This window comes from Trachurus trachurus (genome assembly GCF_905171665.1).
Source record: "Trachurus trachurus genome assembly, chromosome: 24".
Taxonomy (NCBI): domain Eukaryota; kingdom Metazoa; phylum Chordata; class Actinopteri; order Carangiformes; family Carangidae; genus Trachurus; species Trachurus trachurus.
This window is the reverse complement of record NC_139910.1, coordinates 12,329,507-12,350,893: the sequence shown is the minus strand read 5'-3', so window position 1 is coordinate 12,350,893 and position 21,387 is coordinate 12,329,507. Positions and strand designations below refer to the sequence as shown.

Genomic DNA, 21,387 nt, shown 5'->3' with positions numbered 1-21,387 from the left:
ATGGCTTGGCTGTAAAACAAAATTCACCATGACTAAGAAAATGCATGCACTCAGTTGAGAGGAAGTATTTTTTTTAGTTCTTTAAAGTAATCCTGTTATATTATTAAATCTGACACTATCAGTAGTGAATCCAGGCCTCTGCCTATTTCTAGCGTCTTTGATGGCCAGCTCTCTGGCTGTCTCTCTGATATGCATCAGCAGCAGCAGCAGCAGCACAGAGCTGGCTGTACAAGAGCTGTGTTACATTATGAAGAAGATCATCTGCAGAACATTTAGGGTCCAATTCCTAAAACATTTTGTATCTTAACTAAAGTGACAAAACCAGGTAATACGAGATGTTTCTCCTATACATTGTACACCATATTCAACTGTGAGTAAATGGGATGATGATGATGATGATGAAGATGATTTAAGTTATGGTAGCTTATGCTTCTCAGTAACAGTTGATCGCTAGGCACTTAAATAAAGAGGTAGGCTGAATAAAAAATATTGCCAAATATGAAATTAAAAGGATTGTTGAGATTTAAAACTAGCCGAGGTGACACATATCTATCAATATTATGGTGAGGTTTATTACTATCTTCTAGGCGACCATTATACAAAATGTACAGTTTACAGTGATTAGGAAACAGTTTGAAGAAGTGTTGTTCATTCAGTTTGATGTTCTCGTGTCCTTTAGCTTTCCTGTACTAAATTATTCATCAGCTGTGTTACTATATTTAGCAAGCCGAGAAGTATAATGTCATTGCAACCGAGCCGACTTCAGCTAACTGCTTATTTTGGCGTCTCTGTCAGACGCTTATTTTTATGCTACAGAAAAGAGACGTTTCTTTTTTCAGCGGATTTCCATGAGCGTTGACTCTGAATTAAGTGTTTGAAATTCCTCAGTATCAAAAAGTTTTACATGCAGATGTTTGCATTTTATATTTGGGCCCATGTTTATATAAGAGCTGTAAGACATGTACTTTATTTTTAGCAAAACAGTTTAGTCTTGTTAATTATGCCGGAGACTGACTGATACCTTTGTATTTTCCCTTATGATCTGCCCGATTGACACGGCTCACACATGACGTGTGTGTCTGTCAGCGTTTCATCCCTTCATTCATTCATTAAATCCCTCTCATGTCTTCCTATGCTGCCGCTGAGTCAGAGCCCATTTCAAGCTCCAAATACTAGAGCGTGTTGACTCATGTCCTTGCAAATTGTCTGTGACTAAGATCTACAAATATGGCATTTACAGTAGGATGTGACTCCTCTTGGTGTTCCTTGGTTATCTGACTCTTTATTGACGCTGTAGGGCTGTGCGCGATACTTTAGCAGTCTGGTCCTTTTAAAGCCGCATTGTATTTTGAACAACAGTCTCAACAAGACCATCAAAGTCTGTTTTCCCTGATGTATTAAATCTACTGTGGAAACTTCCCTGGACATACTTTGCTTCCTGTTTGAGGCCACAGTAGCTCTAGAAACGTGAACAAATCCTTGTCTGCGATAGCTTGTGGTTGTAAAAAGGGAGAAGCTGAAATCATTATTGTCCTAACCCAGGGGTTGGAGGCTCCTTATTCTGTGGCTGTATCATTATAATCTTTGTTCAGACAAGTGTGGCAGCCGAGGGTCATAGCGAGGTCTCTACACAGGAGCCGTTTCTGTGCAGGGAGTGGTGGTCATGGTTGAGGCAGCCTTCGTTTCGATGTACGATGAGCACAGGGAAGCACAGAGCATCCTGATAGGCTGGAGGGTTGTCCTCGCTCGTCTGCTGGCCTGACAGACAGCGCGTGCTCTCCGTGGGGCAGGACTGCTCGTTCAAGCTCCCGCTACTCCTCCACAGGCAGCTCCGCCTGGAGCCGTACAGGCGGCTGAGGGAGAAGCGGCTGGCGCTGAAGGGGATGCGGGGGCTCCCTGTGTTGCAGATGCTGAGGGCGCTGCGCGAGAAGATGGAGGAGCTGCTGATGGCGCGGTGGCAGCGTTCGCAGTTCTGCCTGTAGCTGCCGTAGCCTCCGCATACGGAGTAGCTGTTACAGCTCCCCGAGAGCTGGGCCAGGTCCATGAGAACCGCCTCCGAGTAGCTGGGCACCAGCTGCTGGTTGGAGCGGATGTGCCACTCCAGCTCTGTGCTGTCGATTGTGTTGACCCTCGGGATGTGTCGGCAATACGGCCGCTCCTCAGACGGTGTCGCTGGCACAAAGTCGAAGCCAAACAGCTTCTCTACGTGGTAGTGTACGCAAGCGGTGCGGTACTCTGCCAGCACCCGCAGAGGCCAGGAGAAGGTGAAAGCAGCTGCCACCCAAAAACTGGAGTTAGTTGCGTACCAGGGAAGGTGATTGGGGTCAGAAAAGGCAATCATATACTCTTTAAAGTCTACATTCTTCAGATGCATTCCCTCGCGGGCCTCCATGTAGTCGTCCTGACCTTCGTTCTCCGTGAAGAACCGGGCCCGCTGGGTTAGATAGGAGTTCTCTGACTCCACGCTCGCAAAGCTAAAGCACTTAGTGAACCTCAGCCTGGTGATGGGGAAGCCCTCCAGGCCCAGCAGGTGCTTTGAGATGTCCTTAACCCCGCAGTTCCCGTAGTCGAACTCCGCCTCGGCCACGTGGGTGTTGACTCGCTCGTGGTACACCTGCGTGGTGGTGTACGCATCTCCGTTACGGTAGCGCGTCACCTGCCGTGTCCTCCTGACGTAATGGTAGCTGATGGCCTTCCACCAGATGCACGGCGTCGCCTGCTGCATTCGCTGGAGGCGCTCGGCCACGGTGTCCACGTCCACCTTGTACTGCAGCTCGTTCCGGGTGTAGCAGTGCCAGCACTCCACCAGGTAGACCACGTAGAGCATGACCAGGAAGGCCAGGGGGATGTAGATGTAGCCGTTGGAGCAGGGGCTGTCGTGGTACATCATGGACTTTCCCTTGTAAGCGCTGTCGAAGGAGAGGCGCGTGACCTTGGTCACCTGGCACCAGGCCATCACCCCGACGCAACCGTACATCAGCAGGGACAGCAGCAGGCATTTCCAATGGGTTTCCTGACACAAGGATTTAGTCAGGGACTGTTTCTGGGGCCGCTGCTGCAAGATAAGAAAACAACATTACTGATGAATTCAATCAACATTTTGAACACAACATTGTAATACAGTTGTTGAAGTTAAGTTTGACCTAAAAACCTGTTTTGTATAAAGTTAAAAAAGCAGTGGCTCCCACATATAAAATATTAAAGTAAATTTTCTGCATTGTAAGTGCTTTTGCATAGTTTATGCATGAGCTGCGAGCCGATTGCTCAAGTCTTCGTCTCTGCTTGTTATGATCAAAAGATTCACCCACATTTGTCATCAAATTCAAGAAAAGGAAAAAAAATTATCTGATATGTGCAAAAGTCTGATGTTGAGCATATAGATTGTTGTCAGTAAACAGACCTTCTGTTTGACTGGTGTGTGGGCGTGCACATCGCAGCGCTATCTGCTTTTATATAAATATATCTGAGCGTTAAAGAAATGAGTAAGAGGGTGGAAATATTCGGAGGGGTAGACCCAACATTTAATGTCAAGCCAGCCAGAAAACAGCGGTTGTTTGACTCTGGCAGCATAATGCTGCCTGGTGCCATCTTTTATCACCTCGGGCAGCACAGCAAGCCCCACCGCCTGCATCGGGAGCTAGTCACGCCTTTTGGGAACACTGCTACACAAACCTGGCATGGATTCAAAACCCCCCGGAGAGATGGATTATAACAAAATTCATTCAAAAAAAATTTGCATAACACATCACACTGAGGCAGAAGCTGCTGTGTAAAGCTGTGAAACACTTTTGATTGCACTCTACCATTGATTCAATTAAAAAAAAAAACCAAAGGTTATCTTCCTGTCTATCACACCCATAGGTCAGCCCCTACATATGAGTGACCACAACAGTCACACAACCAGCATCACTGCATTGATGTATTGAATCCAACATGTCAGCTCTGTGGCTTCACAAGTGACAGACGAGCGTGAATAATAGATGTTCCTCCTCCATAATTATCCTCCACCACCTTAGTCACATGATCCTCCAAGTCCCTTACCAACCTAAGGCTACACCCCACGGTGCGAGAGGGATTAACACCGAAATTCCCCTTTGAGATGAACCTGCTGCAGGAGGAGTATTTATTTACTCGCTTGCATCCTGTGCAGGCTTGACAACTATAATCAATACAACATGACATACTTTGTGGCTCGTGTTACATTTTATAGCCTCTGTTTAAGCAGCAGGAGTAATGACGAACAGTTGTGAAGCAGGAAATGTTCTGCATGGGGAACAGTCAAAACAAAAACATGCCTTCATTTAAATGGAAAGCAAAACAACCAGTGTGTTGTGGCTTTCTTTTATTAAAAATGTGCATTTAAATGAAAGCAAATGTAACCTTGAAGCAACAGAGACGTGTAGGCATGTATATTGCATATTATAAACATTGCATTTAAATTATTTTTCCTTCAAAAATGATAATAGGATGGCTGACGGATGATTCAGGGACAGCTGGTTAGCGGCTAATATGATCATTAATATCAGTTTATTGCAACATGTGACATTTCATTTGAAAAGGCCGTTCTTGTGATGATAACAGAGATATTCATTTGGCCCGTGCATAGCAGAAACGTGACTCATCACGTGAACACAGTGGTGTTGACACCTTTAACACATTAGACAAAGAAAAATTCCTCTGGCCTGTCTGGTTAACAAGAAGGACATCTTATTATGCATGATGGGGGTATAGAGGCTGCTGCATATCTGTCATTCAGGATGGCAGACAAATTAATCTGTCTGGTGTCACTAGTCAACATTATTATCAGTTAACCCCATTACTACAACCATTTGCAGAGAAGGGGTGCTACACAAACAGAAAAATGTTTTTTTTGACAATGTGATTTTATATTTTCTTTCCTCCTGGATGTAAAATCCTCCCTCTGAAATGGAGCAATTGTGATTACGCGAATATGGTATAAAAAGCCTCTGAAGTTAAGTCAGCTGCAGGCTGTGATATTATTTTTGGTTGCAGTTGTGTTGTGTGTAGCCCTATGTCGTTGTCCTTTTACACTCGAATACAAAGTATTTGCATGAGGGCTTGAAAAAGGAACAAGAAACAGATCATATAACCTACATTATATGAGCACTTACAAGTGAAAATATCGAAATATCTATTAAAAACAAGTGGTATTAGATTTTTTTAAAGAAAGACAGAAAAAAAGATGATGTGTTAGGATGTATACAATCCATAAAACAGCCGGTTCCGGTAAATAAATGTGCTCAGTATTTCTGAACCTTGAAGAGTTGTGAAGCGTCACAGTTTATGGGACCACTGTGGTGCCTTTAAGTAAGTGCCTCTTGCACTCATGGACACTTTCCCTTGACATAATAAGAACAGCTAGGTTACATAAAAACCCTCTTGTGTAATGGACATGTAACTTGTCCAACATGTGTGTTCGTAAGGGGAAATCTACACAGGGACAGGAGAATAAAAACTAATGATTAATAACGACATTTCTTACTCAAGCAAAAACAAACAAACAAAAAAAGATCTGTTTCAGTGGTTTCTCTGTAACACCCCCACACAGATTCAGTACCTGTGAAGAGTTTTCTTAGTGGGGAAAATAACTGTGGGGAAATATCTGAACACAGCAGCCCGTTTCTCACACGCTCTGGTTGAAACAGTCACAGTGATAAAAGAGTGTTTCTCTCTCCTGATGACCTCCTTGGAGCTTTTCCAGGACCCACATGAGATCCCTGAACCCCATTTTGGAAGCTACTTGTCTGGGGGGTATAGGGAGACAAACAGGACATCCATGCATGTGCACGCACAGTCTAAGAGTACAAACTAGTTAAACCACAGGACTCTGCAGAATGTGATTATAATAATACAGAAAATTGGGAATCTGTGTTTTCAATGATAAAGCTACCTGACCTCAATTAGGGGCTGTGTTTGTCCCACATGCACTGAGGTGAGAAAACTGAAAACTGGCCTCCACGCTGCACACCGTGTTTCCTTACCTCCTCTCGGGGGCTGTCAGACTCCTCCTCGGGGACGGTGGTGGTGGTGTTGGTGGTGGCGGTGGCAGTGGCGGTGGTGGGGCTGCTTTCACTGGCCGTTGCAGCCGATGCTGGGGACATGATGATGAAGAAGACGGTGCATGGATCTCCTGTTGGGATGGGGATGGGGGGAGAGCAGGGCAGGGAGGGGAGTCGGGAGGGGGGATTTCCAAATCACACTGAAGCACTACTAACACCCCATTTGCGCATCATCCAAAGGAAACCGGTTCACTAGTCGGAGCCCACAAATGCAGCCGCTCAAAAAGACGCACCATCCTCCCTCCCAGCAGCGTCTCTTCCAGGTGGGCAGACGTCGCCGGCTCTCGCCTACGGGAAGCCGCTCATTGTGCCTCGCAAGACCCGCAGAATGAGGAGACTCCTCCCGAGATGCGATGCCTAGATGCTGCCGATGATGATGAAGAAGAAGAAGACTTGCTGCAAGGGATGCAATGTTAGGAAATGGCATAGGCGGGCAGACAGCTCCTCTCCCTGTAGGCAGTGCCCATGGCAGCCAGCGGAGCTGTGAAGCAGGACAAAGACAACAGGCAGCGGCACGTGTGAGCAGCCACCCCGACACAACAATGTAAATATCACTCTCTCTCTCTCTCTCTCTCTCTCTCTCTCTCTCTCTCTCTCTCTCTCTCTCTCTCTCTCTCTCTCTCTCTCTCTCTCTCTCTCTCTCTCTCTCTCTCTCTCTCTCTCTCTCTCTCTCTCACACACACACACACATCCCAGTCCAAGTAAAAACACAACAGCACACTACAGAGGCGGTGCTGCACACGGGAACCCACCCCCCTGCATCCCATTAGCTGCATGACCTTGTCTTTATATGCACCAAGAGATTATTATATTCTTGAAGAGGCTGTAATACTATTAGTATAATCAATAGTGATGATTAAAGAGAACCATTCAGGTAAACATCTCATTTATTTCCTTTTTTTTTAATAGATTGAAACACAACATAAAATCTCCTCTGTGAACTCACCACAGATACTAAACATGGAAAAACAATATAATGCAATAATGGCGCTCATATGGTGCTCATATTTTGGAGGAGACCGTGGGACATTTATGAGGACATAGTTTATGTATTATTTATTATGACATTATGACAAAACATTATTGCTTTCAGTTTTAAAAGCACAATAAAAAAAAATTACCACTACTCTGGGCCTATGGGAGATTGTATAAGTGGCTGATGAGATTAATGTTGATGTTTATCTTTTAGTGAGACATTTATTGGCCACTTCAGGTTAGTGAGATCATAAACACATTTCCATTTTGTTATGAACATATTTTTTAAAAGCATTTACTGTCTTATCCAACAGCAGAGTTAAGATATTTCTATTAACACAAATATAGTTTACAAATGCATTGATTTTGGCAGCAAACACTTATCTTAAAAGTAGAGTAGGAATTTCCTAAAAAACAAAATATAGACTAATAGAAAAGAAATCCTGCTTAATCATCACCTGTGGGCTTCTGTGGTGGTGACTATGTCTACAGAGCTGCCACCAACCTCTGTCCGTGTAGTCGGGACGTTTCTGGGTGGGGAGTCGATGTGTTTTCCCTGCTCAATGACGGAGTGCAGGTGAAGTTGTTGGTTCGGCAACATAGCAAAAATGGCAGATACACACTTACCAGTGAAGAAAAAGAGATATAGTCCGCGTTGTGGCTTTCTTTCGTGGTGTCAAAGCCAAGTGAGAGACATGAAAGGCAGGGTTTCGTACAAGAATGAATGACGAGATGTATCCATTTAAAAAACAATAGTTTACTTCAAGAGAAATCAATTTACATCCATCACTCCTTCACTCCGTAGAAAAACTATTTGCTCCCCATCACAGCTCTCATGTCCAACTGAGGCCGCCTGTGACGTAATCTCCCTCAAACTCTGCACTATAGATATAGGACACACAATAATGAAATTCAATCTAAATCTCAATCTCTTTCTACATTTATAAATTATGGCTTCTACAGTCCGGGTGAGGTGCTGGAGCGTCTGGGGGTATGGGCAGGTATATTTCTTTTTCTTCACTCGTAAGTGTATCTGCCATTTGTCCCGGCTTGATGGTGTTCTGTTGCTATCTTGGTGGTAGCAAATATTCAAACGAGAACTTTGAAGGCCAAAGTGCAGAAGGGTTCAATGTGAACAGCAGCAGAACATGGGTCGGTCCTGACAACTGCTGCCCAAATGTGGTGTTTACAAACTGCAACGAACAAACCTACAGACTTTATGTTTAAACTCTTGGTTCAGATTATCTAGGTCGAATTTTGCGCATCATGAAAATACTTGACAAGAAGAGACACATAATGAAAAACTTGCATATTGGAAATTAATCAATCAGTCACACAAAAGGTCTAACTTCCTGCAATAAAAGGCTGCAGTGAAGTGAAATATGATCCAATTTATTGTTTATCTGGCTGATATGATCCTTATATGGCCGGAGGGACAAGTGGAAACAGTTGGCGCAGCTTTAAAGAGTTTGCTGTGAGAAGGTCAAAGGTGATGTAGCCATAACATTTTTTAAAATAACACATGATAATAGGATTAAGGGTGTGTAAAGGAATATTTTACATTCTTCCCATTTCTCCCTCTGTAAACAAACTCTGTTTAAACGAGGACCATTTACCGTACAGTTCTGGCACACAGGCCCCTGTTTATCATAACCCACAGTATGGACATTGGACCGGACTACTGGCACAGAATGAAATAAGTAAACATAACAGTAAAATGACATGAAAACAGATGGCAGCGGTGACGGTTTCTGTCAGTCTGACGGTCACTATTGTTTGACTGTATTTTATGATGAATCTGCTATTCTGCTTCTCTCCAAGCAGAGAGCGGTAGCTGTGTGAGTGAGCCCTCTAAAGGCCAAACCACAACAAGCATCCTCCAAAATAGAACAGGGAAATAAGAAGTGATAGCAGCTGGGTAACTCCTGAATTTCTGAGAGGTCAGTATTAAAGTGCTTTTTAAAGGCCTTGGTCTGAGACGGACAATCCTGAACAAATAGGGGTATTTTATCCCTTATTTACTGATATAAATTAAGTTATTGCCTCAAAATGTCAATGGAAAGACACTGGAGCTGCCACAACAGTATGTAAAACAACCATGTGGTGTTATGTTATTTCAAATGTGAAGTGCTGCAGAGTGAAAACAGTGAGTGCTCTTACACATGAGTCCACAGCACCAGTGATTATTCAGTGCCAAAGTTAAATTTTGATTAGTCAAATATTTATGAATCAGCACCAGGATGTGCTTCTCAGACAAAGGCCAAAAATCCCATGAATAATTGTCTGAGGTTCCTTCCTGGAACAAGACATCCTGTTGTGACTTTAGAAATAAAACTCCTGTCTGTTGAAAGTGTGTTACTGAGGAGTAAAGTGTAGCAAAAGGGGTGTTAAATAAAGCTTGTTGTGGTATTTTCGTCAACATAAGTCACAAAACAAGGGCTTCAGTTTCGCTGCCACGAGACTTGACTTACTTGTTAAAAGTAAGTCTCAACTTCTGCCGTGGTAAAATCCCTAAATGCTAAAAATATAAATAAGACTATGTTGACCATGCACGGCTGCACAGAGGCAAAGCACTTTACTTATGCAGCATGTGCATCAAAATGTCCTGATCTTTTCTTTAAAAAAAAGAAAAAAAAAAGATGATTCAGTCATTCATGCATTCATTGATGTGAAAGACTTGCAACTGATTTTCTGTGCACTTTTAGCTCTTTAACTACAAACCATGTATTATTTATATATTTGCTGAACATAAACCTTGAGTTGAGTCATATTTATCAATGTTAGAACAATATTGCATGGAAACGGAGTCTTGATAAGACTGTAATAATACAATTCTGAAAAACATTATTAATAAAGATGTGATGTTACACAGTTCAAGTAGTGCTCAGATTTTAGAGGCACTGCAGTTCTTGAGTCTGAGGTCATCAGTCATCTGTTCAGATCTGATACAGCCTTGAACAAAATGTCCATTACAGTAAAAACGAAGTTCAGAAAAAAAGGAGAATTGCAAACCAAAAGACAGCGACAACAGTCACACCGAAACTGTAAGGTGAGCAAATCTCTGTTTCTTTTCATTTCACATTGTCTTCCTTTGATTGAGTATAATGGATATAATTATGGTTTGCAGTTATTATTGTACAGTTTGTGATCCCAGTTTTCTTTGCATTTTCATTAACACAGAGAATGAACAAGTTTCTTTGCATGCTTTCTGTGTAGCCTATTGAAATTGCATTAAAGATCTGCTGCTTTGCTTTTTTTTATGCAGGAGGAGGATATACAGGTTGGTCATACACAATAATGCATAAAGCATGTTGGTTAGTGACACTAATTGTAAATATTATGTCATGCCATTACATAGCCAACATATCTTGTTAAAAGTCGCCTTTAAAATAATCTTTGTTTCACATTTAAAAAAGAAGCTTTCTTGTAAGAAGAAACTGAAACTCAGTGTCGGTGACGTAAAATATAACTATTCATTTACAAGAAAACTGAACTTGGTAGGCTACTAGTACTATGGGTTAGACAGACTTAAAAATACAATAGCATCACTGTAAAAATGTAAAGTAAAGCCACCAAAGGTAGCTGAAGAAAATGAATGGACGTCATTCACTCTCACATGTAATAACTAGAGGTTATTTTTAGGAACCGGTCTATGGCATAAAAACAAAAAGGGTGTGGATGGTTTACCGACAATAGTATATCACTTTTATTTTGAAAATGGCATCACTTCCGCTTTTAACCAGTTGGCAGCCTTTAGTGCACGTGCGTGTGTGCGCGTGCATGCATGCGTGCGCGCATGTGTGTGTGTGTTCGTTCACGCGCTCTGGGGATTCCCCCGCTTGACAAAAACAGCTTACCCTTTCAGATGTCAGCTCTTCCCCTTATTACCTTTCATTGCTCATATGCTCTCAGCCTGGAGCTCACGCTGTTACCGGATATTTAGACGACGAGCCGCCGTTACAACTCTTTCTTTCTTTTTTTGGTGCTTTTTTTTTTTATTTTTTAAACCTATTACTTCGCGTTTGTGATGACCGTGCCATGTTTTAAAACTTTTTGTTTATAATCGGTTTTTTTTCTTCTTCTTTAATTCTTCTTTAATTAATTAAAGAAGCAGGATGCCTGTTGCTGAATGGTTAATGTGTTATCGGTTAGTGGAATGAAACGCTCTCCGGTTTCACAAAGGAGCGGTGGTTTCCTCGGGTGTCAGCAGCCTGTCCGGTCACATCACCGAGCACCGAGCAGCGGCGGCGGCAGCAACAACAACAACCGCGACGACTACTAAGCCCCTAAAAAGTCCTCTGGGAAGGAGGGGAGGGGGAAACCCAGCGAGGCCACCCGCACCACCCGCACCACCAGCAGCAGCAGCAGCGGCTCCACCACCACCACCATGTCGTCGGACGACTGCAGCAAACACGAGCTGCTGGACTTCGCCGGGGAGAACCGCACAGACTCGGGCATCGACTCGTACCGCTCCATCCTGAAGTCGGAGGAGCAGCCCCGGGACTCCGCCGGCGCCGCAGACCTCGGCGGGCCCCGGGAGAAGTTCTCCGCCGCCGGGGAGGAGCGGCTGGACTCAGCCTACGGCTCCTCGTCCATCACGGGGGAGAGTCTGACGGAGCTGGTGGAGAGCTGCACGCTGTCCAGCGGCCAGGAGTCCGAGCAAACAACAGACAACTCTGAACTGTCCGATCAGGAGGAGAACTTGCTCACAACTATTACTGAAGAGGGAGACACGTAGGTTTTTTACAGTATTTTTACTATCCTCATCATTTCTCATTAACAAACCATGTCTGTGCTGCACGTTGGTGGATGCATTTTATCCATTTATCCAGGAAAAGTAAGAAATTTGGGTTAAATTCAGTTCTCAATTTACCACATGTTTGTTTGTTTTTTTTTTGTTTTTTTACATTAGCTCCTGTGAAATAACTGTACTAACTGTAGTTACCACAGTCTGTCAGCACCCAGGTGGTGATGAGGGGGGTTTACATCAGCAGCTCTGTTGGTTTGAGCTGCAACTACAGTGATTAATCACTGTTAAATCTGTTGATCCTTTCAATAGGCTAGATAAAAAGTAAAAGGGAGGAAAAAGCATCAGTCATAAGTTCCCAAAGTTCAAAGCCACATCTCTAAATGTATAGCTACATTTGGCCTGAAATCCAAAGATATTCAAATTGCAATGAGTTAAAAGCAGCATTGTGTTATGTTTCAGTGGGGTGGAACAAGAGAGCAACATGAAACCGGTTCTTAGTGATGAGCAGATTATCGAATTATCAAAGTTGTTTCCGATTGATTATCTGCAGATAAACCTTTTTTTATTTTTATTCCACTGAAGATGATTAACTTAAAGCAACCACTCATCGGTGGCAGTTGGTAGGAGGTCACACTGAATTGATTTTTTTATTCCCCCTCCCCATGATTCTGGGTTTTGAAGGGGGATTTCATGACTGTGTGATACTGCAGCCTCCGATTTTAATGAACTTTGGTCCGTGTCATGAATGTGGATGGACTCCTGTGAGGCGTCTCTCAGCCAGAAAAACAGAAGTGAAACAGATAGGCCTGGACTTCCCCATGCAGCAGCACAGACAAAGCACATGCTATGAGGCGGCAGTGTGTGGCCTGCTGCTGTTTGATCCAAGAAACTTGTTGATCAGGATAGCACGCTGGCTTTATAAGTGCAGGATCCCACAGTTCACACATACTGCTGCTGCTACTACTACTGCTGCTGTTGTCTTTGCTATTTTTACATTTCCAAACCAAAACCAGACATCTGAGTAAAACCTGGTTGGTTACCTGCCAGTAGTTTTTTTTTTTCTTTTTTCTTTTTGCGCTTCTGTTCATTTCTCACTTTGAGTCAAGGAAACTGCACACAACCCAAACACCCCGTCCTCCACACACGGCTCCACCACCACCAGCCCATGCAAGAAACTTCGTCTGTGACCCACTCATCTCATCTATTGTTGCCATGTCATCAGTCTTCTTTGTTAATGACTCCTGCTGTACACGAGCGGCTGATGCAGACTCACAGCCGTGTGCTGCTGCTGCACAAGTGTTGTTGTGTCTCTGACCTCTTTTCATTTCCGCTTGATGAATTTTTGGGGACACATGGTTTCATTCTCACGCCCTAACTATAGACACCTGAGAGAGGGAAAAAAAACACACACATACCTGAAACACACCGCTCTGCTGCGACTGAGAGAGAAACATTCATGAGAAACATTACTTCTCTCCCCCTCCCCATGGGATTTTTTTTTAGCTCTTATTCATTCAAGCCTTACTCAAACCAGGAAGTCCCATTCACACCAACATGTTTGCTCACCGTTTTGATTAAGTGCTAGAGATCCATTAGCCTGCAGACACTAAAAATGCGTGGGGCAGAAAATAGATTTGGCAGTGTATCGAGGTACTTTTCTGTGTGATGCATTATGCTATCATTTATAGCAAATATTGGAGTCATTTACTGATGGATTCATTTCCATTTATAATAGATATTTTAGTGAGAGCTCTGTTTCTATTGGTTCAGCTTTTTCCCCCAGTTTTATAGTTGTTTCAAATTTGGATTTAGGCACCCTCTTTTACAATATAGTGGAAAATGGCCAATACATTTTTCCATAATCACATATTCAGATTCCTTTTTTTTGTCTGGAAAACTGTGGAAAAACCACAGACATGCAGTTTATTGTGATTTCACAGAGGAAACAATAGCAAAGTGTCATCTCATCTGCTTGACCCAACTAATATTTCATGTTTTCCCCTGGAAAATCTCAAATGGTAATGTTGCTTCATATAATGTTTTGTAATCCTCTGCCCTGCTGCTGCTGCTGCTGCTGCTGTGTTATGACCAGTTCTCCATTTTATCTTTTTTACAAAACACCATGCCATGTCGGAGAGATGTTGCCCAACCACTTACATAGAAAAGGTTATTTAACTTGTTTACTTGCAACATTTAGCAAAAAAAGAAGAAAATATAGTCACCTTTATCTTGATGGTAATGTTTGCAACACAGCAGGGATGAGTCATGTTGCAAGTTGTCTCATGTCAACCCCACTGCGGGTACAAATTCCAGCGAAATATGAAACATTTAGATTGATTAGAAGCAAATTTACTGTGCTTAAGGCATATAAAATGCAGTTTCATTAATTGTATGCACCTAGATTTCTTTTTTTCTGGGTGTGAAAAATCGCAAATAAAATATCAATAACATGAGATATATATATATAGGTATTATTAATCAACCAGTTAAAAGAGGACCAGTAATATGTCAACCATTGCACAGTCATTGCAAACATACATTTAATCAATGAGGTCTCATACCGGTGTGTATTTAGTAATCTTTTGGTAATGATTAAGTGCTTCGTCCTGTGGAATCTAATGGAAAATGACATAATGACAATATTTAAACATTTGAACCAAGCCCAGCTACACGGCGTCTGGCACAAATGACACTAACATGTGCAGCGTTTAGCAGGAAATGTGAAGCTGTCCTTGTTCAAAGCAGAAAGCTGAATGAATGGTCTGCAGTGAAATTTTAGTTTGAACTTTTGATCCCACATGTCTGTCTGTGTCAGACTGTGACACCAAACCTCTGGTGGAATGACATTTACACTTGAAAGAAGATGAACATCATCACCTCTACAGTGTCTTTTGTGTCGGCGTTTGATTTACAGAAGGACGCTGAATTTCAAAATTTGCACTCATAACTTTTGAGACTGCAAAAACTTTGAAAAACCCACTTTGATTTGAATCCATCTGCAGCTTTTTTTTTTTTTTTTTTTTTTTTACCGTAGAGAGACCCTCTCTCTCTCTCTCTGTGTATGTCATTCAAGGTCGGTCTAAATTAAGCACAAGCGCTCGGTTCCATTTCCTGCTTTTTAGCACACATTTGATTGCAACAACTTCCCACTCAGGTTTTGAGGTTAGTGTGTTTGTTTTGTTTCGTCATTTGCTTTAAATGTTTTCACTAGAGCCTACAAAGATGTGCCTACTGATTCACGCTCCAACCCCAACAGCTCACAGTGCTATCATTATTGAAATAACAACAACAACCAAAAAAAATCCACATCGATCAATATCCCAACCACTCAAGTCTTGCCACCCACTGAGTGTAACATTTCGAGGTAGACGCTAGAAATGAATACCGAGGAAAATTGTGCAACATTTTCTCTCATGTCGAAATACATTTTTCTTCCTCCACTACTCAATTGTACAGTTTTTTTTTATTATCAATTGCTCAATATAAGTAAAAGCATTTCTACAAGCTTCAGCAAGCATAATGAAGAAATATGTTGTTTTTTTTTGTTTTTGTCTTTGCTGCTCTTGTAGATTCCTGCACTTAGCAATCATCCATGAAGACGATGACATCACTCAGCACTTGATAGAGCTATTCCCCAAAGGAGTCCTGGACATCCAAAACAATTTATACCAGGTAAAAAAAAAAATTCACTACAGGAGGACGCTGCAGCTTCAGCTGGAATTTTTCAATCCACAACGACTTCCTCATTATCAGTATCTTGATTGTGGAAACTGTGGCATTATATATATCTCTGTTACTTCCAGAGAACGGTTGTTCCTCTTTATTTGCAGCCTGTCCTCTCTCTCTCTCTCTCTCTGGGACGTCACTGTGGGTGGTTCCTGTGTTAGCTCATAGGGGACTTAGAGTGGAAACTCCCCTCCTCTACCTCCTGTAGAAATAGAACCACAGGGAGCTGTGGAGTGTATCCTTGTGTGGATGTGGGTGGAGGAATTGTTCCAGTTATTCAAGATGTCAGACCAGAGAGCCGCTCGCTCGCGTAAGAAAACCAAAGTGAAGTCAGAGCGAGCCGTCACACGGTGTCATACAGAAACATCTTGAAGCCGAGAGTCAGCACTTCGCACGGTGACTCAGTTGGCCCCTGCGCTCTTTCAGAGTCCACTCTGGTTCTCTGGTTGCCTAATTTCCTCTCAGTAGTCATTCTAAGACCTCGTCTCTGGAGACATTGCCAAGAACAAGTTCTTGTTTACCCCGTAAAGGATCAAAAAGAAACCTCAGACATTTGCAAACTGATTCAAAACAAGCACCCGTTGATGATGCATCTCTGCACCCCTGTTTGCATCTTGCACCACAGCGCAGTCAGTGCAACTATGAGATAAGTTTGGTACGGAGTCTGTGAGGTGTATCTGACAGCTGAATGCAACAGGTACAGGCCTGTATGTGTGGGAGTTGCTCTAAGAAATACAGGAAGTAGCAGAGATGAAGGACAAAACATACCATCAATTTCTATTATTGCATCATCCAATTCATGTGCAAAAGGTCTTTTCAGTTGTTGTTTTTGAACAATCATCAAATCCCCACATTTCCTCAACAATAAAATTTCCCGAAACACACAGTTCTGTTTGCATGACGCATCCTTCTTCTTTCTGTGGTCTTTAGAGCCCCTTGCACCTGGCCACCTATCTGAACCTGACGAACGTGGTGAGGAGCCTGGTGGAGAAGGGGGCGAGTCTGGAGCTGCAGGACCAGGACGGGAACACGGCGCTGCACGTGGCCTGTCAGCACGGACAGACCGAGTGTGCCAGGGAGATGACCAAAGACGTGTCCCCCAGCAAGCTGGCGCCGGTCCTGGAGACCCAGAACTGGAGAGGTGAGGAAACGTCTCTCCGCTGCAGCCGCCAACGGCTTGTTATTGTTGTTACTGTATGAGGTGTCTAAAAAGTTCATCATCCTGCTGACACCGAACTTCCCAGATTATGCAAGACAGATTTTTTCTGCACTGTCCAAATATAACAAGTCCAAGCCTCATCTTTAATGTTGCACAAAGTAAATCATTAATCAGCTTTGCATTGCTCAACCAATACAGCACTAAAGGAAAAGGAAATGTGTATCTTGCTTCATTTTGGAACAGAAGAAATAGCAGTTACCATGGCAGTGCAGTAGATAGAGAAGAAATATCCGTAAGATTAGCAGAGATGGGAAGAATTACTCCCCTGGTGTCAGTTTGTCATTTGGAAAAACATGATTTTTTTCAATGCATCTCTTATTCACATCTGACCTGAAAATGAACCCACACGTTGTGTTACTTGCAGGTCTTGCCTGTCTCCATTTGGCTGCTCTGAACAGACAACATCAGATCATGAAGCTCCTGATGAAAAAGGGAGCAGACCTGAATATCCAGGTTAGTCCGTCGAGCCGCTCCTTATTTTATAATAACAGGTGTAAAACAACCTTTTAAATAAGTTTCAGTTTGTCACAGGAGTGAAGCAGTATATCAGAGGGAAGTGCAGCGAGTGTCTGTCTGCGTAGGGTTTCTCCTGCAGCGTGCTTCATTACACCCAGCAATGTGTCCAGTATTTATAATCACACTTATCCCTTTCAGACTCTGTTTACCGCTCCTGCTCCGATGTTGTGTTCACGCCTAAAAAATCCGCTGCACCTGTGCAACGCTGATAGTGATATAAGCTGAGCTCTAGTGTGTCCTGCAGGATTCAGGGAGACATAATTAGATATGAGATACGATAACGCAGGACGGGCCAGACCCTCTTAACTTTCTATTGAAGGAAGGGGACATGGTGGACGGTCCCAAAACTAGCCCAGACATTCCTCTCAGTTTAAGTCACCGGCCTCAAATACCGCTCTGCCTGACATGCAGTGGATTGAATTATTGTTGTTATTATCATTATTTAGAATATTGTTATTATTGTGAGGCTCTCTGCATCTTCTTCTTCAATGTTTGCAGAATGCTAAGTGGTAAAAGTATATTTAAAATGAGAAAAATACCAAATTATTAAAAATAAATTGACCTACGTTATATTATTGTCCCATTTCTGCAGCTCTGGTTTTATTTAGAGTCCTTTTCATTGTTTTTTTGTCCATCTACAACCTTTTTAGGAAGGAACTAGCGGGAAAACGGCTCTTCACCTCGCTGTGGAGCTGCATGACATCACATCGGTGGGTCTTCTGATCAGCCGAGGGGCCAACGTGGATGCTGCCATGTTCAACGGCTGCACGCCCCTGCATCTGGCCGTGGGGAGGCAGGACGCCGACATCGCCAACCTCCTCTGCCAGTCGGGTGCCGACACGATGCTGCGAAACATGGAGGACGAGACGGCGTTGGATCTGGCCGACGGCAATGATGATGTAAGTTATTGTTGTTGTTATTAATATCAGTGAAAAGTCGATGATGTGTATATATATTGTTCTGCTGCAGTTAAAACTCACTACAGCATCAATTGTGTATTAATCCGCTTATAGTCCTCAACAAATCCACCATTTACTTCAGGCTGAGTAATGTTTGCTAAAAGAAATAGTGTCCAACTGTTTCAGGGGTTAGTGAGCCGTTTCTTAAAAAAGAAAAAGAAAGAAAAAGGGATAATTTGTAAGTAATTATAAGGATTTATGGATCCAGTTGAAAGAAATGGCTTGAGGCTGAGTGCCACAGACGGAGTGTCATATATAATGTGTTGCTTTTCCTTTCATTTTGCAAGGACAGCAATTACTCATTAGAAGAGAAGGCATTGATTAAAGTTCGACATTTTGTTTCCTTGTCTTTCAGATTCTGGCTCTATTTCCTTTTGATGACATCCAGATCTCTGGGAGGTCTGTGGTCAGTGTGAAGTTCTGAGCTGAATCGTAGGCTGAACAAGGGTATTGAAATTGTCTGGAGCTTCACCGCGGCTGGAATTGATTTGAAATGGCTGTATTTGCGCTGAGGTTTTCATTGAATAGTGCCTGTATTTGTAGTGCACTCTGATTTGATCTATATTTATCTATTATGTAGACAAATATGCGCACCGTATAAATCCAACTCTCTGACAAAGAGTGATTCTGCTTAAAATCGAACAGGACAAATCGGTGTCTCTGAGTCATTGGTTCACTTGTTTTGCTCCTTTTCATAAGCCTCTGGAGGGGTGAAAACACCTCACTGTGAGCACCAAACAATTTATCAGCATGTTCAGTGTCCATATAAAAAAAATTCTACCTCTTCGTCATTTTAATCTAGTTTTACCGACTAGAGAAGGAACATGCAAATTGCTTTGTTTCAAAGTTCTTCAAACTTTATTAGGACTATGACTGCTTTTTTGTTGTAATGGAAATACGACGTGTTTCTGTGCTTTAAACTCTGGAGCTGTGGCTTTTCATCACATCCATAAGGAGGCCTTTCTTTGTTGAGGAAAACAGTCATAGGCAGGAAATTGGAAAAAAAGAAGAAAAAAAAACGCTATCAGGACGACACCTGCCTTCCAGAGAAGACAAACTAATCAGACCCTTGCTTTTTCCTTAGAAAACTGTTAATCCAACTCTACTATCTGCAACAAAACACAAGAATGCAGCTTCATCTTTGATCTTTTAGGATCTTTTGTGAAACAGGTTTCTCTATTTATCTTATTGTAGCCCTCGTCTGCAGAAATCTGATCTTTGGTGTGTAATTACTTTGCTTATCTAGTTAACGTAAGCATTTCCTTTATTTTGTAATAAAATGCACAAAAACTATACAAAACTGTATTCTGTGTATATTTCCTGGTAAACAGGAGCCGTTTACCAATTAGAGTTGTGTATGATATTTGAACACGTCCAGACTGAAGATAACAAACCGCGATCTGCATAATGGACGTCGTTACTGTGAATCGTGTGACTGGCCAGAATCCAGCGCAAAATGCAAATGCTGATCAAAAAGTGAGCAAACTTCACAACGAAGCTCTCTCATGACACCAACCCACTTCTTTTCTTTGCTTCCTGTCAGCTGCATTTAAAAAAAAAGATGTATCTTTTGTTTTCTTGTAAGTGGCTTCCTCCTGATGGCCAGACTAATACAATGACTGCCGAGTGACTGGAAATTCCACTCAGCCGTATCTCTTTGATAAACACCCTCCCCCCACTCCCACAGCAAGACAGGTTGAATAATATGCCCTCACTCCTTGTTCATATATGGATATCAGCCAGAATATGAGCTTCGGATGAGCTTTTTCCTGCTCGTGCCAACGGTAACGTCAGGGTGTGACAGTACGGTGCATCAATCACTGTGGCAGCAGTACAGTAAACAAACAAACCGACTCTGCTGGAACAGGGCTGTGAAACTATTATATACCTACTTCCCCATTGAGCCTCCGATCTGGGAAATCCTAACCCTATTTGTATTATAGTCACCATAGGTCACGCTGGTTTTTCCATAGGAATATAAAAATGAAGTTAGATAAGCAAGTTTCAACCACCATAAGAATGTGGAGCAACATGTTCTTGCCTGATTATGGTTTCAATGAGGCAACACAATTAATACTGTCATATAAGCCTTAATTTCTGTCAGATTTTATCTTCTAAACTAAAAAAAACCTTCAACCATCTAGTCAGTTTTTTGCTCTCACACCAAGGCCATGAAGAGTCCTGTGTCCCCTTGAAAACAGCTGGAAATTACATCATTTGTACAAGAATGTCAGAGTTTCCACTCAGACAGGGGAGCACCATGGAGGAATACAGACAGTAAAAGCATGCCAACGAATAATGGCAAAATAAATTGAAATTAAATTAATGTAATATCTGTAGGAAGTGCTATGTTCACCCTGTGAAATATATGGCTGTAATGTGTAGGTCTATTAGTCACTCACACATATATAAGAATGTTTGGTCATTAATTAACCTATGTTCTTTTATGCAAGACAAACCACAGACTATTAAGTTTATTGCTTTAAAGCATTGATAGAAAATTTACAAAGGGCATTTACTCAAATTACAATAGAAATACTACAATAAAAAGTGTTAAATAACATTTAAACTGCTAGTATTGTCAAAATCTGTAAGAGGAACACAGTCCTGGAACAAGTTACCACCACACATCAGAAACTGCGACAACCACTTACTCTTTTAAAAAAATCTCAAACATTGGTTAAAAACAAATCAGACATGTAGGCTACTCATATATCTTAAATACTGTTTAATCTGATGTCTGTTCCCGGGGCATATGGTATGGTATGGTATGGTTCTTTAACTGTGGGTTAAAATTGTCTGTTCTTATTTTGTTTGTCTGCGTCTGTTTTGCTTTGATATTGTCTGTCTGTGTTCTGTTTTGTAATTGTCCATTGTATGACTTGTCATCACAAGGTTTTTAAAGTCTTCTGTGTCTATGTTTTCTAGAAACCTGCCTTGGGACTGCGGCTGAAATTTAGCAGTTGTGCTAAGTCCGGCGCATTTACACTGATACTTAATGCGTCAGTGTTGATGAATGTGCACTGTCCCAATTCAATAAATAAAGAAATGAAATGAAATAACTCTTTAAACAGCATTTTTTTCAGCAGGGAAGAAATTCTTCAGTTTACCATTTTGAAAACATATAACGACTAAAAAATATGTTGCATTGTTCTTAAGTTA

At 42.2% G+C, this 21,387-nt stretch overlaps 3 protein-coding genes across 4 annotated transcripts in view; 1 reads left to right on the top strand and 2 right to left on the bottom strand.

Annotated features, from left to right (window-relative positions):
* Window positions 1-21,387, bottom strand: part of dusp10 (dual specificity phosphatase 10) — a 170,852-nt gene that overhangs the window by 103,906 nt on the left and 45,559 nt on the right. The gene's annotated exons all lie outside the window — the stretch shown is intronic.
* Window positions 353-6,619, bottom strand: tmem151ba (transmembrane protein 151Ba). Of its 2 annotated transcripts, none has more exons than XM_084000068.1 (2): window positions 6,003-6,619; window positions 353-3,055 (listed from the first exon to the last, which is right to left on the bottom strand). In XM_084000068.1, the coding sequence occupies exons 1-2, from the start codon at window positions 6,120-6,122 to the stop codon at window positions 1,613-1,615; spliced, it is 1,563 nt and encodes a 520-aa protein (XP_083856194.1). In that variant the 5' UTR covers window positions 6,123-6,619; the 3' UTR covers window positions 353-1,612. The 2 variants fall into 2 exon arrangements, with proteins under 2 accessions (XP_083856194.1, XP_083856195.1); XM_084000069.1 differs by having other exon boundaries at window positions 353-3,052.
* On the top strand, window positions 10,902-19,519 carry nfkbie (nuclear factor of kappa light polypeptide gene enhancer in B-cells inhibitor, epsilon). The gene is made up of 6 exons (XM_084000126.1): window positions 10,902-11,789; window positions 15,375-15,477; window positions 16,462-16,672; window positions 17,115-17,203; window positions 17,917-18,165; window positions 18,581-19,519. Exons 1-6 carry the CDS (start codon window positions 11,443-11,445, stop codon window positions 18,647-18,649), a joined length of 1,068 nt encoding a protein of 355 aa, XP_083856252.1. The 5' UTR covers window positions 10,902-11,442; the 3' UTR covers window positions 18,650-19,519.

Excerpts from the sequence above, each read along its gene's own strand:
- tmem151ba (XM_084000068.1), bottom strand. The coding sequence starts at position 6,122 with ATGTCCCCAGCATCGGCTGCAACGGCCAGTGAAAGCAGCCCCACCACC. Across the intron at positions 3,056-6,002 it reads CTGACAGCCCCCGAGAGGAG|CAGCGGCCCCAGAAACAGTC; the intron begins GTAAGGAAACAC and ends CTTATCTTGCAG.
- nfkbie (XM_084000126.1), top strand. The coding sequence starts at position 11,443 with ATGTCGTCGGACGACTGCAGCAAACACGAGCTGCTGGACTTCGCCGGG. Across the intron at positions 11,790-15,374 it reads ATTACTGAAGAGGGAGACAC|ATTCCTGCACTTAGCAATCA; the intron begins GTAGGTTTTTTA and ends CTGCTCTTGTAG. Across the intron at positions 16,673-17,114 it reads GGAGACCCAGAACTGGAGAG|GTCTTGCCTGTCTCCATTTG; the intron begins GTGAGGAAACGT and ends TGTTACTTGCAG.